Below are 16,774 nucleotides of genomic sequence, written 5' to 3'. Positions count from 1 at the left end.
AACCCACAAAATATGGCACCCAACTAATCTAAGTATCCACACACTTTAAATCATACTTTATCATAATTTGGAGGGGGGAATAAGCTCCCAGTAATACAACCCAAACTCAAAACCTAAAAACTCTCAGGTCAATTACTGTCTTTTTAAGAGAGACTCTTAAACAGGCCCAGGAGCAAAAGACAGACTACTTTAATCAGAACCGAGACTTAACATAACAAAACTGGCTGTGGCTACAGCTACAGTCTAGCAGGAGGGGTACACAAGCATGGCTTCCTTATACTGTGGCTGGCTCAGCTCAGCAGCCATGGCTGGAAAGAAAGGAACTGGAGGCAGACAGATCTCTAGATGGAGCTTGGCCTAAAACTGCATCAAAAATAAAAAATGCTATGGCAGAGGGTGTTTTAATCCCTTTTGGCTTTGTTTTAGCTTGTCATAATCACGGATCTGGTTGCAATATATTTAATAGTGATGGCTCTTCTCCATGCCTTCTCCAAGAAAGTTCAAGGAGAAAATGGGGGAAAAAGCCAAGGGATGGACTACTAAGTTACAGACACCAGAAAGGGCACTCTTCCTAATAAAACTTAGATTAATAACAGCTAAAATTCAAAGCTCTCTGGCTGCAAAATACATGTCAGCTCTTTCTGGTAAGGGTCTGCCAATTCATTGTAACAACTAAATATCCAAAAAAATTAACCAACTGGGCTTTGCTTGTTACAACCTAAATTGGCACAACTGATCCAAAACTTTAAGTTTGCTTGATTTTCATTTAAAGGCTTGAGTTATAATGATATTGATTTGAAAAAAAAATATATCTGAAGAAGTTGGTGAAGGCACAGGCCTTTAATCCCAACACAAAGTTAAAAGACACAAGCAGATCAGCCTAATTTAAATAATAAAAGCCAGGATGGCAACTCCTGCTGTTTAGCCACTTGCAGACATAGTCTAAGATTCAAAATGATGAAATTTTCCTTAAGGTTACCATGTAAGTTCTTTTTTCATAATAATAGATGCTATGTCCTTACTGTTCTAAAGATTGGATTCACATCAATTTTAGGTTTATGTAAACAGAAATGATGTCACACTGCTCTAAAAAGGCCAGCCAATCTCAGAAAGTGGGACTTCCACAGGAGAACTGGTGGCAAAGGGCATTTTGGCTTAAGAAATATGTTCTGTTAGTCAATGTAAGGACTCAAAATTAGGCTGGGAGACAAACATGCAAACTGCATGCCTCCCATGTCAAACAAATTTTAAATGCTGACTAAATTAAGGTGTCACACTGCTCTGGAAGCTGGATTATCCTTTCGAACGTGAGACATTTTCACGGGGGACAAATGTTGGTCATGCCTGATACAAAAAAGACACAGGGGGCTTACAGGTGGCAAAGTACATGCTGGCCTTACACGCTGGCCTAGTTAAGTCCTAAAAACTCAAAAATTATAATTCATATGTTTAAAAGGCAGAACTGTCCATTCCATATCAAAAAGGGGGCAAACCAAAGATAGCCAAAATAAATGAAAAAAACCCAGGTACAAGATGCCTAGGGTATTAGGGTATGCTTAAATGCTAAAAGTAAAAGAAAGTTTATACAAAGTTTGGCTATAAAGGCATAACTGCTCATTCTGTATAAAAAGGGGTCAAGCCAAAAAATAGCCACAACCAATGTAAAAACCCAGGTACAAGATGCCTAGGGTATGCTTAAATGCTAAAGGTAAAAGGGAGTTTATATAAAGTTTAGCTACAAAGGCATAACTGCCCATTCTATATAAAAAGGGGATAGGACAAAAATAGCTACAACATATTTTAAAACCTAGGCCTAAACCTCTACACAGGTACAAGATGCCTAGAGTATGCTTAAATTCTAAATTAAAAATGAGTTTATATAAAGTTTACTTAAAACATGCCTTTTCTATTGCTCAAGGCAACCAGCTTGTCTCGCTAATGGAAGGCCTTCTCTAATGGAAGGAGATAGGTAGCAGCTTGCCCTAATACAAAAGGCACCCAAGAGCCCAAAAAAGATATTTTGATATATACAACCTTGTTTTGATTTCAACATGATAATGATTGTATGTTCAATAATAATGGTAACTTATATTGCTGATCCCTTACATGGTAACATCTCTGAAACTGACTGAGACATTAAAAATGTCTCCAGCCAGAACTTCAACAATACGTGGCCAATAAATCCTAGACTACAATGTCCTCAAATTTTATTTTGCCATTCTTTTAGTTGGCATAGATAAAACTGGTTTACAGTTTAGTTTCATCTTGCACATCTCATACATTTATAATTTTAGAACTGTACAATGCTTGTGAGAAGTTATATGTTTGCAGAACAAAAGGACTAGACACCAAAGACGCTGGATCAAACCTGAAAGGATTCATCCTTCCAGCATGCTGAGACATTGACACATCTGTTCCAGCATCTTGCATGTTCCAGCATTCTGCTTGTTCCTGCCTCAACTGCTTCAATTGCTGTTTCTCATCAAAGCCTGCTCCCAAGAGAGCTTTAAAGAAAGCTACTGATCTCAATTGGTCCAGCATTTTAGACTGTTCCAAACAGGGCTTCTATTAAGCCTGAAACTTCTCAACATTCAAGGACTGGACCACAAATGTTAATGCTTGCTTAGCTAACCATATTCCCCAATTCCATTGGACCCCCTAATGGGATTTCTACGTGTCCAAAATGTCAGCTAGAAAAAAATCCATGAGAACAATGTCCAATTTCCTTTAAGGAGGGTTGGGTAGGTTTTTGCTTTGTTTTCTGGGGCTAAGAATGTTTATTGTCATGGGAGATGGTTATAAATTATTAATGGTCTTATTCAGAGAGAAAGCAAGGTTAGACTCAGGGATTCCTCTCTTTCCTTTTTCTTTTCTCTATCTTTCTTTCTTAGATAAGGAGAAAAGGGGTTGAAAAGAAAGAATGGGGAATACAGGGATATCTTATAGAAATAGTAAGACAAAAGGTAGATTATTGAGTCTGCTCAACTTAACGTTTTGTTATTCTCAAATAAGGTTAATTTTAACTCTGATATAGGATTTTGTATATTGATACAAAAATAAGTATTTTAATACATTGGTAAATTTTAGTATTATTGATACAAATTCAAAGTTACTTCCCACAGTTTTAAACTGCCATTACAAACTGTTTAGGGTATTAGGTAATTCAAGTTAATTGCTAATCAATTCATAGTCATGTCAGGCACTAGTCTAATTTATCACAGAATATACAGCCTAGGTTTAACAGATAAGAATTTGTAGACAGACCGATTATATAAAGATGGGTAGTCTTCGAAAACTTCAGAGACCTAAAGAATATGGCATTTCAAATGTTTTTATTATTTTAAAGATTCTTTGACAATGAGACAGGTTATCTCCTGGCAGCACCCCGCCTACCTCAAAGATGATGAGCATCGAAGAACCTTCATATGGAGATGGCTTCAAAAGTGCCAAATGAGCCAACTGTGCAAAAAGAAAATGTCCTGGTTTCACGACAGACAGAATTCTGCCAAAAATGGGCAAGCTTAAATGCAGGACAAGTCAACTGCCAAACTCTGCCAAGATAGGGTAAGCACGTCCTAAATAGTTCCTACTTCACATTTCTGTGTCTGTCAAAATATACTGAACTAGAAGGCTGAAGATAATGTTCCAATGTTATAGAGAATTATGGGTGACTGTTCAGGCAGCAAACTGTCTCTGTCAATTTTTTATTTTTTGGAAGCTGCTAACATGTACTTCCTATTTACTTTAATAACTAATTTTATTCCTTCTCAAGTCTCTGGTGGAGTTGAAAACCAAATAGTTACAGTCCCACAATTAAGCTTAAGTTGTTTAGAATTTAAGAAAATGTTTTCATATTGGTAATACCAAAAAGGATAAAAGTTAATTTAGGTATAGAACTCTAAACTTGTCAAGATAGGATAGATAATCAAATACTTTCTCCTAAGTTACCAAATGCACATACACTGGACTTTGCACATGTAAATCTTACCTAATACTTTTCATAACTCTTATAATTATTATTGTGTTGAAAGAAAAGGTGCCTTATATTGGACTTAAAGGGGGAAATAATGTTCTTTTGGAATGTATACAATTTACCCTTGTTCATTCAAATGCTGATTTCTCTCCCCCACTATCTGGTTTCAATCCGGACAATGGATTGTGATGCTTATTCTAAACATCACCTGTCTCAAGTTTGTGTAAACATGCCACCATTTGTTTTCTGTGTTGTCAATTAAAACAACCAGCCACAATGCTGTGCAATGGAGAGAATAGGGTGGGATATCCTGGTAGGGGGTTTGGGGGTGGAAGCGAGAATCCACAGGAGAGGTCTTGGAATCACTTGGAGAGATGAACTGGGCCTAAGATATAAAAGCAAGTATAATGGGTGAATCTGAATGGTAGGAAACTATGCAGGCTTGGAGGTTTAGGATGGAATAACTATTGCCCAGCATGGTGCTCTAGGTTAATTAAATAAATCCCAGTCTCTGTGTGGTGATTTGGGTATACAGCTTGTTTAGGAACAACCACTACTTAACTAAAAGATAAATCAATAATAAATATTAATACCCACAACAGTGAGCAATGTGATATTTGCTGGCATCAAGCAGCATTAAGCAAATGATCCACAGGAATGTCTTTCTGAAAGAAAGTTGACCACACCCACCTGAGTCTCTGTGTTTCTATTAGGAATCAGGCTGTAACCTCACAGCTGTTACTATTCTAATGAATGTTTCAGCTGCTGCCCCAGTGGTTTTAATGCTCCAGGAAAAAAGATGAAAAATTTTCAATCTACAATTGCATCCATCACATACTACTTCTATTACAGCAAGCTGAGCCAAATTTATTTGGTCCTGTTTTGTTCTATCTCTTGGGAAATTTTAGGACCCGCAGGCCTTGCTATGATAAAGAGCACAATGTGATTTGAAAGGATCTAAAAATATCCCAGGTTTGCCGAGGCTCACTTGGAAGGGTGGATGATTCAACTACAAGTGTCAAATTTTGGTTCCTAATTTTTCGGGAACTGACAGCTGCAGCGATTCTTGCCAGGATTCCCTTATCTCCACAGTGCAGAGCTTCTCTTTGAAGTCGTTAAAGAAGATTTCATAATCTTCCCTATTTAGCTCCAGGATTTCTGGTGGTGGCTGCAGAATGAAATGCTTGGCTGTTTTTAAAGCTGCTTATAATAGTATTTGACTAAGCACATTTTCCAAGCTGCTGAGCTTCTTGTGATGGTAAGGGGAGAAAGTGCAATGGGCTGCTCCCAGAGGGGACCTGCCAACCTGTGGACCAAGGACCTATAACCAGAGGTTCATTTGGTGCTATAAAAACAAACAAACAACAAAAAAAAACCTCAAAAGACAGACATCAATCTGAATAAATACTGTAGGAACATACTGTACAAGCTTAGATTGTTGACTAAGAAATGGCAAAAATCAAACCAAAAGGATTGGCTACAGGCTACCAGATTAAACAGAAAATTTAAGATCAGGAATATAAAACTATGTGAGGACATAAACAGCCAAGGTTAGAGTGAAGAATGATTAATCTTACTCATCAACAGAAGCTTACAAAATAGCACCAAGACATTTGTTGATATTAATATCCTGATTTTAAAAAAAAGAAACCTTTCATCAGGCAGTCAGAGCTCTGTAAGTTTGAGACCATCCTGGTCTACATATTGAGTTCCAGGGCAGATAGGCTGCATAGTGAGACCATGTAGATATAAAGGAAGGAGAGAAGAAAGGGAAGGAGGAGAGGGGGAAGAAAAAAGCAAGGAAGCTAGCTAGCTTTCATTCCAAGTGTCTGGTACCTAACACGTATCTTTAGGGCCTATACTGGTTTTTTAGGAAGGCTGAAACTGAACAAGTGGCCTCAAGAGCACTGTATACTATACCCTTCCAGAAAAGGCACTGTCAGAATACCTCCTGGGAGGCCACAGTGAAGGAGCATGAAGCAGGAAAACAGTATTCGGGAGTGCATCGTGGAACAAAGTCCACTTAGGCTAACACCTTTCTGCTACTTCCAGAGGAGCACACTGACAGCAGCAACCTGTCACCCATGACACTGGTCACAGTCCTGCTTCTCATTACTGCAGATTCTCTGCTGCTGTTTGAGCTTCACTCTCACCAATACCATATTTCTATGTGAAAAATTATAAAGCACTTAAAAACATCGAAAAGGTAAGATCCTTTCCAATATCTTAAGATCTTAAGATCCTGTTCCAATATCTGAAGTCTTAACTTGGAATAATGGCAATGATTTGCACTTTAAACCTAGTCCTAAGATACAACCATATGAAGTTTTAAATTGATTTTTATCAGGGTGGTGGTGGCACACACCTTTAATCCCAGCACTTGGGAGGCAGAGATATACCTGCCTCTGCCTGCCAGAGTGCTGGGATTACAGGTATGGGCCACCGGGGTAGGCTGTGAAGCCAGAGCTTCTAATCACTGAGCCATCTCTCCAGCTCTTCACATGAGGATTGTTACTAGAATCTAATATCAAACTAACTTACAAATCAAAATGTGGTTTCTTTTATAAGTGATAAAATTTAGAAAAGTCACACTGGGAAATATCTATGTTCCTTGCGAGTGGTTCCCACTAATTAATTCATTGATTTCCAAATCCTTTTTAAGAGTGGAATTTTATTCCCAAACAAACTCTTACTGCAACCTTGATATGTCATTCAGATAAAAACATAACTGAGGTAGCTGAAGGCAGATAAGGGATGAGAACATGCTCCAACTGTCTGGTTTCAGACCACTGTGCCACTCCGCTGACAATAACTAAGATGAAAGCCCACCCCAGAAGCTGTGGGCCACTCAAAATCCTTATCATTAACAGAAAAATGGGAATATAATCTAAATTACATAACATTTGAGGAAAACAAAAAGCTAACACCATAAAGGAATTTTAAAATTCAAACAAGAGTGAAGTTAATAGTTTAAACTCTTTCAATTGTTAGAACAAATAAAACCACATTAGAATGTGTCAAAAATAGATGCAATTATTAGTTTTAGAAGCTACACAGGTGTTCTGGGAGATTCTTTGGTCTCTTTTCTGTACTAACAGGGAAACATCTGCAAGACATGCTTTTAGAGACAAAATGCACAGTAAACATGGCATAAAACTACTCAAATTTCTCAAACCCACAGAACAACAGGATTTCTCTTTCTGTCTCTAGAGAAACACCTAAAATGATTTAACAACGTATTATCAGTTGTTTCTCTTTGGAAGAGTTGGATTGGGGATAGAAAGCAGTCCAATTTTCATAGCAAAAGAATCTGCTCAGGGGCTGGAAAGTCAGCTCTGCAGTTCCAGAAGACCTAGATTCGATTCCTAGCACCCCATCTGGCTAACCCCAGGGGTTCCAGCTCCTCCCTCTGGTCTCCACAGACACCAGGAGCACACATGGCTCACAGACATACAGACATACAAAACACTGTGAACATAAAAAGTTTTAAGTGGGCATGGTTTTAACAGACGTGCTCACTGGTGCTTCACTGCTGTTCTATATGTCTCTTACTCTACGTTAACAAGATTACTGTCTCAAGTGCATTCCTACTGCTGGACGTTACCAAAGAATGAGCACAGAGTAACTAGCCAGTGTACAGCTGCTAAATAATTCTTAACAACGCCACCTTACTCCATCTTGAATCTAGCTTCTGTGTAAGTAAAAAAGATTTCATATTTATTTCTAATAACTCTAGTCTGAGAAACACTGGCTTCAAATTTTAAGCTATAAACGAGTTCTAGTTTTCACGTCGGTATAACCACTTTGGTATAAGAGAAACATCAAAGTGTCAGAAGCCAACACCCTGGAGCTTCTCACCCAGCAATCAGTCCTCAGACATTACACACTGTTACTTTTCTCATCATTCTACACATCCTGTACACTCACATTCTGCAGCTGAGTGTGACGGCATGCACACATTTGCCCAAGGCCACCTACCTGATGAGTGACACTGAAAGAACTGAATTCCAGAGCCCATGTTCTTTTTTTTTTAATTTTGAAAAAGTTATTTTTTTAATTTTATTTATTATAATTTATTCACTTTGTATCCCAGATGTAGTCCCCTCCCTTGTCCTCTCCCAATCCTGCCCTCCCTCCCTCGTCTCCTCTCATGCCCCTCCCCCACTCCACTGATAGGGGAGGTCCTCTTCCCCTCCATCTGACCCTAGCCTATCAGGTCTCATCAGGGATGGCTCCATCATCTTCCTCTGTGGCCTGGTAAGGCTGGCCCCTCCCATAAGTGGATATTAGACATATAATTAGTATGTTTATAGGGTAAACATATTAAAATCTGTACACCTAAAGAAGCTAAGCAAGAAGGAGGACCCTGGGTAAGATGCTCAATCCTCATTCAGAGAACGTGTTCTTAATCTCTTCCATATGTTCCTCTCAAATGCATTAGCAACCCTACAGAATGACTACCCCACATGCTATGTGTTGACTGAGCCTAAGTTCTAAGAAGCTTTGATATCAATTATTTAATGTATTTTTTTCCTAGAGACAATTAACCCTATTTTGCAGATGGAAAATCTTCAGAAAAGTCAATGTATCTTTTCAAGGTCAGTAGAAACATACATTCTACTTTGGATATGTCTTAGCTGTGCAACGCTATCATTTCCCCGAGTGCCAAAAAAACAGTAAAATAAAGATGAGAATAATGTTCGTTTAAGAAGAAAACAAGTTATGTGTAAAACATCCAGCACAGAAGAGCTTGGCACAAGAAGTCCTCAAAACTGTCAGCCCTGCCTCCTCATACTGCATGTGGTTCAGTGTCAGCACTCTCTTCAGATACTACACAACTTTCCACCTCCATCTCTCTCAGACACTAGGACAGAGTCTATGTAGTCCCAGCTGGCCTGGCACTCACTATGTAGGCCAGGCTGGCCTCAAACTTTTAGCAATCCCCCTGCCTCAAGGCACTACAGGATGCTGTGTTTAGTGGCATAAGTCACCACTATCCAGCTTTGTGCCACTATTTTTTAACACCTGTTCACCAAGTGCTTTGACAGATAAAAATTTAAATATGAGGTTTTTTGGTTATGCCAAATGAGAAGCTTCAGTGAAGACCTACCAAGTATCTTACATAATTTGAAGTAGAACAAGCTTCCTCCTTTTTGCCCATATGGCGTATCATTCTATCAAAGTTGAAAATAAAATTGGTCTACCAAGATTTGTTCTTTATAAAATTATGCATAATGTTCCCCAATACCTTCTGTTCTTTTAGGTAATTGCCAAATAATTTACTTGTTTTGCTCTAGTTTTGATCAGACATTACTTAAAAACAAAACTGACCATAGCATTTCTAAAGCTATCTTTTCCCACTTACAAACTACTCTTGGTCTACCATCAGATATCACTACACAACATGATGTCTCGAAAATTAAGGCTTACAGATTGTCCCTGGGTTCCTTTCCCTCACATTTGCATAGAGAGACTCAAAGCATGACTCATGGCACTGTGGTCACAGCACTTTGGGTCTCCTGTCGCTGGGCCTTCACTTAGATAAAAACACTAGAAAGTAGCACCGGCCCCTGCAAGCAAAACCGCTGTGTGATTAACCTTTTTCTCTCTTGGACATCAAAGACGCCACAAATCACATGCTCAGCTTCTAAACATCATTTAAAGTATGCTGTTTGATAGCCATCTGGAAGTAGATGCTAAAAGAAAAGAAATTTGGGTTTTGGTTTTCTTGAGACACTATAGCCTGGGGCAGCCCCAGAGCCCCATCAGTATTGCTGCACAGGTTCCCAGTGATGTGACAACAACTGGCATGAGTCTCCCAAAGGGGCTTTTTTCAATCAAATGTTGCCATCCTAAAATCGTTACTTCTCCTTCAGACTAAAAACCACTTTGGAAGGTTATAATCAGAAGCACTGGAGAGAAAAATCTGCAGCAGGGAACAATTTGTTTGTGTTTGGCACAGTGAAGGAACACTGCCAATTTTGCACAGTATGAACTCAAGAGCTTTTCAAAGTCCAAAATGAGGTTTGGATACAGCTTTTCAGAGTAGCCTTTGTTAAAGTCTAGAAGCTAAGATGAAAATGCAATAGCCTGTAGGACTGAGACAAGTCCAGGGCAGGGGTCGGCATCCAGGTGTGGCCTGTCACTTGAACTGCTGCTATGCAGGAAAGCCCCAGGTGGGGCAAGACTCTGGGCTTTAGTCAAGATGCCCGGCTTTACCTTCAGTTGCTCTTGAGTTAACTTGATGGAAAAGGATGAAGAATTTTTTTTTTTTTTTTTTTGTTGCTTGAGTACAGGCATCAGAAACCAGTGTTATTTGCCCCACTAGCTTACAAGTCTGATGCAATAAATGTAACTATTAAAGCATTGCTCAAAACATAGAAATACAGTATTTTTAAGCTTGGAAGCTTGAGGAATGAAGTCATTTTCATGGGTGCTAATCAAACATATACTGCTGACAATAATTCAGTGATAAGGTTTTCTTAGTTCTTTACGGAAATACATTCATCAACAAAGACTAGTTTTGCTTTGCTTTTATAATTTAACACTTAAATAAATCCAATATAAATTCACATAGTAAAATGTGAAAGACCTGGGGCTAGAGAGATGGCTCAGTGGTAAGAGCTGCCCTGCTTTTTCAGAGCACCGAGTCTGAGTTCCAGCACCCACATCAGATGGTTCACAACCGCCTGTAGCTCCAGCTCCAGGGGATCCAACACCTCTGACCTCCGCAGGCACCTGCACTCACCCACACACCCACATACACAATTTAAATAAAAAGGAAAGTGAAACTCTAGAATACTGTCTGGCAAAACACCAGTCTTATGTATCTTATACCAAGACAATTTCAATGTTACCTTAAAAAAACATAATATTTAAGACTTCAGCTCTCAGTAAGTCTTGCAAAATGAGATTAACTTATCGACACACACTTGAGAAAGTTGAGCAAGTCAGTGATTTCAAACAAAATGTCATTGTCATAACCCTGACCCATCTTACCTCATCTCCCTTCAAAACCTCAGCGCCATCGAATTCCCGGGTCTGGTTTGTCTTGACTGACACTTCTCTCTCCAGGCTGGCTAGCTTCTCCTTGGTCTCCTGAAGTTCCTCGGCTTTGGCTTCTTTTTTACGAGAGATGATGGATGCCTAGTTGAGTATTTAATATGAGAATAAAATAAGAAATGCATTCAGTTTTCTGTTATCTTGTAAAATTACCTAATTTTGGATTTTCACCAATATGAATTTTCAGTCTCAGCTTTCCTGCTCTTGACCAATACTGCTTGCTCTATTGTTCCCTTATCAGTGTTTACCACAAGCAAAATGTGTATTGCCAAACTCAAAACATTCTGAAAAACAAAAGCCCTGAAGAAAAACCCAAATACACACTAGTAAAAATATTCAAGCCTTCTTAGTAACACTGAAAAGCAATGAAAATACCTTCTAGGGAAATGCACAGAATAAAACTCAGTCTATTTCTCTGCACAGTCGATTCCACTCATTGGAAGAAAATATGAATATGTTATTTTCAGAACTATAATGCAGTTCAGCTCACTAAAGTCAATACCAACCAATATTTTAAAAATGAAAGGTGAAATATCTACTACATTTGGTACATTAAAAAGATTTATTTTAGCTGGGCAGTGGTGGTGCGTGTCTTTAATCCCAGCACTCGGGAGGCTATTGGGCAAGTGGATCTCTGACTTTGAAGCCATTCTGGTCTACAGAGCAAGTTCTAGAACAGCCAGGACTATACAGAAAAGCCCTGTCCAAAAAAAAAAAAATATATTTTATTTTTATAAATATTTCTGTTATGTGTATGTGTATGAGTGTATGCCTCCATGTTTGCATGGCACCATGTGTGTATATGAGCTCATGGAAGTCAGAAGAGGGCATAGAACTGGAGTTGCAGGAGGTTGTCAGTTGCCATGTGGGTGCTGGGAACCAAACTGGTATTCTCTGTGAGAGCAGCAGGTACTCTTAACCTGTGAGCCATCTCTCCAGTCTAAGATTTGCTTATTTGCACACACGCAGGCCACGTGCCTGTGGAGGTCCATAGAGACCAGAGCCATTTCCTCCCATAGAGCTGAAGTCACAGGCAGCAGTGAGCTGCCTGACCTGGGTGCTGGGAACAGAACTGCCTCCTCTAAGAGCAGCAAGTGCTTTTAACTGCAGAGACATTGCTCCAGCATTTTACTGAACAAAATGTTGGTTAAAAGTCAAAACTGAGGGCTGGAGAGCTGGCTCGGAGGTTAAGAGCACTGGTTACTTTTCCAGAGCGCCTAAGTTCCAGCAACCACATGGTGGCTCACAACCATCTATAATGAGATCTGGTGCCCTCTTATGGAGCGCAGGCATAAATGCAGGTAGAACACTGTTACATTAAAAAAAAAAAAAGTCAAAAATGAGAGTCATTAGAATTGTATATGTGTACATAATCCAAGCATGCACTCTTACAAGTGCACAAGGGTTTGTATGAGCTACAACTCAGGAAATTTCTTTCTTTTTTTCATTTGTTGGCTTATGTATTTATTTTTTAGGCAGGGTCCCTGTATCTGGTCCTGGAGCTTGCTATGTAGACAGGTCTTAAACTCACAGAGGTCTCCCTGCCTCTGCCTCCTGAGTGCTGGGATTAAAGGCCTGTGCACTATACCCAGCTTTGGGGAGTTTTCTAAGATGAATCACAATGTCTATGTTCCTGAGAGATATCAGTCAAATTGTGACATAGTACAAATACCATCAAGTAAAACAAATGTGACAAGAGAGGGGTATTCTCTAGCGAAACCCTTTAAAAGTCCTATTTTTTTTTAATTAAAAAATATATAAATGCCAAGTCAGTGGCTCACGCCTTTAATCCCAGCACTCAGGGAGGCAGAGGAAGGTGGATCTCTGTGAGTTCGAGGCCAGCTTGGTCTACAAAGGAAGTCCAGGACAGCCAACACTACATAGAGAAACCCTGTCTTTCAAAAAACCAAAACCAACCAAACAACCAAACAACCAAACAACCCCCCCCAAGAATGAATGAATGAATAGGAAACAATGAAGGAATGTTTCCCTATATGCAAGTCTTCCATGTTAAAAGCCAAGGGAATGGAGTAGCACTGTGTGGGAACTGAAACTTCACATAACAGAGAAACATGAGCATGCCTCACAGGATCAGGTCCCCAGGATCTCCCCATGTCCAACACTGTTATTTACCTCCAACAGACAACAAACACAAGAATCTGAGAGGTGAAACGTGTATATCATATAATTACATATCTTAAAAAATGAATGGCAAGGGGCTAGAGAGCTGCCTCAGCGGGTAAGAGCACTGGCTGCTTATCCAGAGGACACCTGTCCAATCCCTAGCACCCACATGGCAGCTGTCTGGTCTGCAACTCAAATTCCAGTGGCTCCGACTCCCTCACACACACTTAGATATATGCCAAACACTAAAATATACATAAAAATAAATAAATTTTAAAAAACGAATGGCAAAACTGAAGCTAACAAATCAATACTTCAATCTGAGAGTGTACCTATATTTTGACTTAAACCATCTAAAATAAACTTGCCATTCAGGAGACAGAATTCCACATTCGCAGAAACCGGCACACTGCACTTCAAACCTCAACTGCTGCCTTCCTGGAGTCTCTGCTATTTCTTTGTTATAACACGGAGATTAGCAGTGACTGAGAGGCTCTGCTTCTGTACGTCCTCCTCCCTTTAGACTACAAATAACACAGCTTTCCCCATAAGTAACATAAAGATGTGGCCCAGGAGAAAGGCCATACCTGTTGCCTATACAGTGAGAGCTTCCCTTCAATTGGCTCGTTTCTCATCATTTTCTTTTCAATCAACTGATTGATCTCTGTGTTTATTTCATTGACCTAAAAGAGGATAAAAGTGAAGCATGTTAAACTCTCCCTATGATAGCCAGGAGTGGTAGTGCACACTTGAAAACTCTTGCACTAGAGAGGCTGAGGCAGGAGGATAGATAGTTCAAGATCAGCTTTAGCCATACAGTGGAACTCTCTCAAAAAACCAACCAATCAGATAAGCATACAAGCCTCTCCATGGTTATGTAAACTAAGTGAACTCAATAGACACCAGGCCACACGCAGCTTGAGTTTACAGGTCTCACCTTCACTAAAGCCACTGGCAGCAAAGTTCTAATTAGTGTATGTACTTTTAGAAACAATTTGAATTTAATAATAAATACTTGTACAATTTGATTACATCTGTAGATTGAATCAGAATGCCTCGTGATCCTGAAGCATTTATAGGAAATATCTTACATTATTACATGAAAGGTGCTTTCTACAAACCTCAAGTTACCCACACACCTCAGCTATCACTTACTAGTCTCTAAGTTACAACGTGAACCCAGACATTCCCCAGAGACAGAGGACAGGGAGTTCATAAGCCCAGCTAAGAGATGACATGGGCCATCCAGAACTCCTACTATATGAATGGTCTGCAGCTTTGATAGATATCATTTATACTGATCATTAACCCTTTCTAAAGTAACAAAACAGAGTAACACAAGTCTCTCAACAAAGAAAAACAAAATGAAACATGGCTTTCAGTATGCCCCTCCTTCAAAAGACTGAACCCCTTAAATTTAAGCCACATCTGACTTGGATATCTATGTTGTATAAGTGAATTAAAAAAGTGATATGGTCAGAATTAGACATTTAATTGTAGAGTCTATTAAATAAATTAAGGACTCATCATGTAAAACCTTTTCAATTTTCATGAAAACTTTTAAAATATGCAAATGATTAGTGTTTTATTTATAGGGAACAAGATGTTGTAATATGTTACCAGATTCACTGAACACTGAAACAAAGTCTAGTCAAAGCATACATGAAAAGCTTTAAATACAAAGCTGCCCTATTGCACTGAAAAAAAAAACTGATATTATTATTATGAAGTCAGAATACAACATTCTAGAATACTCACAAGGACAACTCATCAGCAAAGATGTCAACCCTTAGCCCAGGCTAGCTCTTGAGTCAGGAGTAGGTCACCACAGAAAACAGTGCAGGTCCTTTCCACACAACAAATACAGTTATACAGTTGGGAACTAGAAATGCTAATTACTTACTTTAGACTCAAGTTCAAGAAGGTCAGAGTGGCCCATAGCTGGCTCAGAAACCACTTTTTGTAAAAAATGTAATTCCTTTTTCTTGTTTTCTAATTCTTTTGGAAATTTTTCGGTGACCATATATGAATTAAATTTTATCTCCTCCTCTAGCCTCTTCATTAAACCTTTAAGAAAAAAAGTAGATCAAAGTTTAGTTCAATAGAGCACGCACTAGGATATTCTCATCCTGCTTCGTGAGTAAGAAATGGGCAGCGGGTTATGTGTTAAAGCTCTCTGTGCAGCATCTATTCGGAACCGTAAGAAATCACTGAAAACTTTTCAGGTTAGTTAGTTAGTTAGTTACATAGAAAAATACTAGATGATTATAGCCAAAGTGGTATTAGGATCTCTCTAAGTTTATAATCTAGTTTCTTAAATTGCAAAATACACACAAGTAACAGTTACAGAAGCAGATCTACCAGTATTCTACTTTGCCTTTTATGTATTCAAGAAGCCAGTGAGCCAAACGAAAATGAAAATAAATCTACTCTAGTATTCTCCTACACAGCAGGCATTTTAGTCTCTCTCTCTCCCTTTCTCTCTCTCTCATCTTTGTGTGTGTGTGTGTGTGTGTGTGTGTGTGTGTTTTCAACACAGAGTTTCCCTTGTATCCCTAGCTGTCCTGGAACTTATTCTGTAGACCAGGCTGGTCTCAAACTCACACAGCTCTGCCTGCCTCTGCCTCCCAAGTGCTATGATTAAAGTGTGCCTGACTTCTTTTATGGTGCCTCTACTTCTAATATTTCATAAACAGTAACACATGATAATGTGTCAGCTTCAAACCAATAAAAACTGCCAGAGGTCAACAATTTCAAATCCAGAAAGAGAAGTAAAAGTGCCTACTTTCATAAATGTTTTAGATTTTGTTGCTTTTAATTTTCCAAGTATTAGTTTATAGTAAATATTTTTAGGATTTAATAGTTTTTTTACTTTGGCAGATGTACAACTATACACAGATTTTCAGTGAATGATGGTTTTGTTGTAAATTCCCAGCCTGGAGAGATATACATAGTTTATTTCTGATCTTCCTGTCACACATTTACAAATTCAGGCTTAACTTTTAAAACAATGAGTTTCTAGCTTAAGTAAGCTATGTATGCAGATTGCATAACAAATCTGGCCCAAAGCCTTAAAATTATTTTTACTTCTGTTGTACAAATAGAACATGAAAAATTTTATTAATGCAAATTCACAAGTCTTCCATTCACTCTTTCATTGCTCCCCTGTCCCTTTTCAGGACTGCAGGAAAGGAGAGAAGGAACGTTAATGCATCACATCACAGTCCGCTCAGGGATTCACTCCCATGCACTCTCTCCCTAACTGCACACTCCATCTTCTTTGGCTACTTGGGGACCAGCCTTCTCCTCTCCAGGTATATACACACTTCCTATAAACAGAGGTGCGTAGAATAAACACCTAAAATGTTTTTTACATGTAAAATTCTTAAATGTTATTTTTCTTATTTTTTATAATATATTTTTATTTTATGTGCATTGGTGTTCTGCCCGCATGTAAATCTGTGTGAGAGTCAGATGCCCTGGACCTGGAGTGACAGACAATTGTGAGCTGCCATGTGGCTCCTGGGGATTAAACCCGGGGCCTCTGGAAGAGCAGCCAGTGATCTTAACCAACCACTGAGTCAAATTTCATCACTTGATTTTTTCCCTCCTGTC

General features: G+C 38.9%; 1 protein-coding gene across 4 annotated transcripts in view; it reads right to left on the bottom strand.

Annotated features, from left to right (window-relative positions):
- Positions 1–16,774, bottom strand: part of Ift81 (intraflagellar transport 81) — an 83,515-nt gene that overhangs the window by 32,899 nt on the left and 33,842 nt on the right. For all 4 annotated transcript variants that reach the window (XM_060382414.1, XM_060382413.1, XM_021631393.2 and 1 more), the window contains exons 9-11: positions 15,063–15,226; positions 13,747–13,842; positions 10,973–11,119 (exon numbers count right to left, since the gene is read on the bottom strand). In XM_060382414.1, the coding sequence (XP_060238397.1) occupies positions 10,973–11,119; positions 13,747–13,842; positions 15,063–15,226 (407 nt within the window). The remainder of the gene's footprint in view (positions 1–10,972; positions 11,120–13,746; positions 13,843–15,062; positions 15,227–16,774) is intronic.

Source organism: Meriones unguiculatus, chromosome 4, assembly GCF_030254825.1.
Source record: "Meriones unguiculatus strain TT.TT164.6M chromosome 4, Bangor_MerUng_6.1, whole genome shotgun sequence".
Taxonomy (NCBI): Eukaryota; Metazoa; Chordata; class Mammalia; order Rodentia; family Muridae; genus Meriones; species Meriones unguiculatus.
This window is presented reverse-complemented; position numbering and strand designations above follow the sequence as displayed.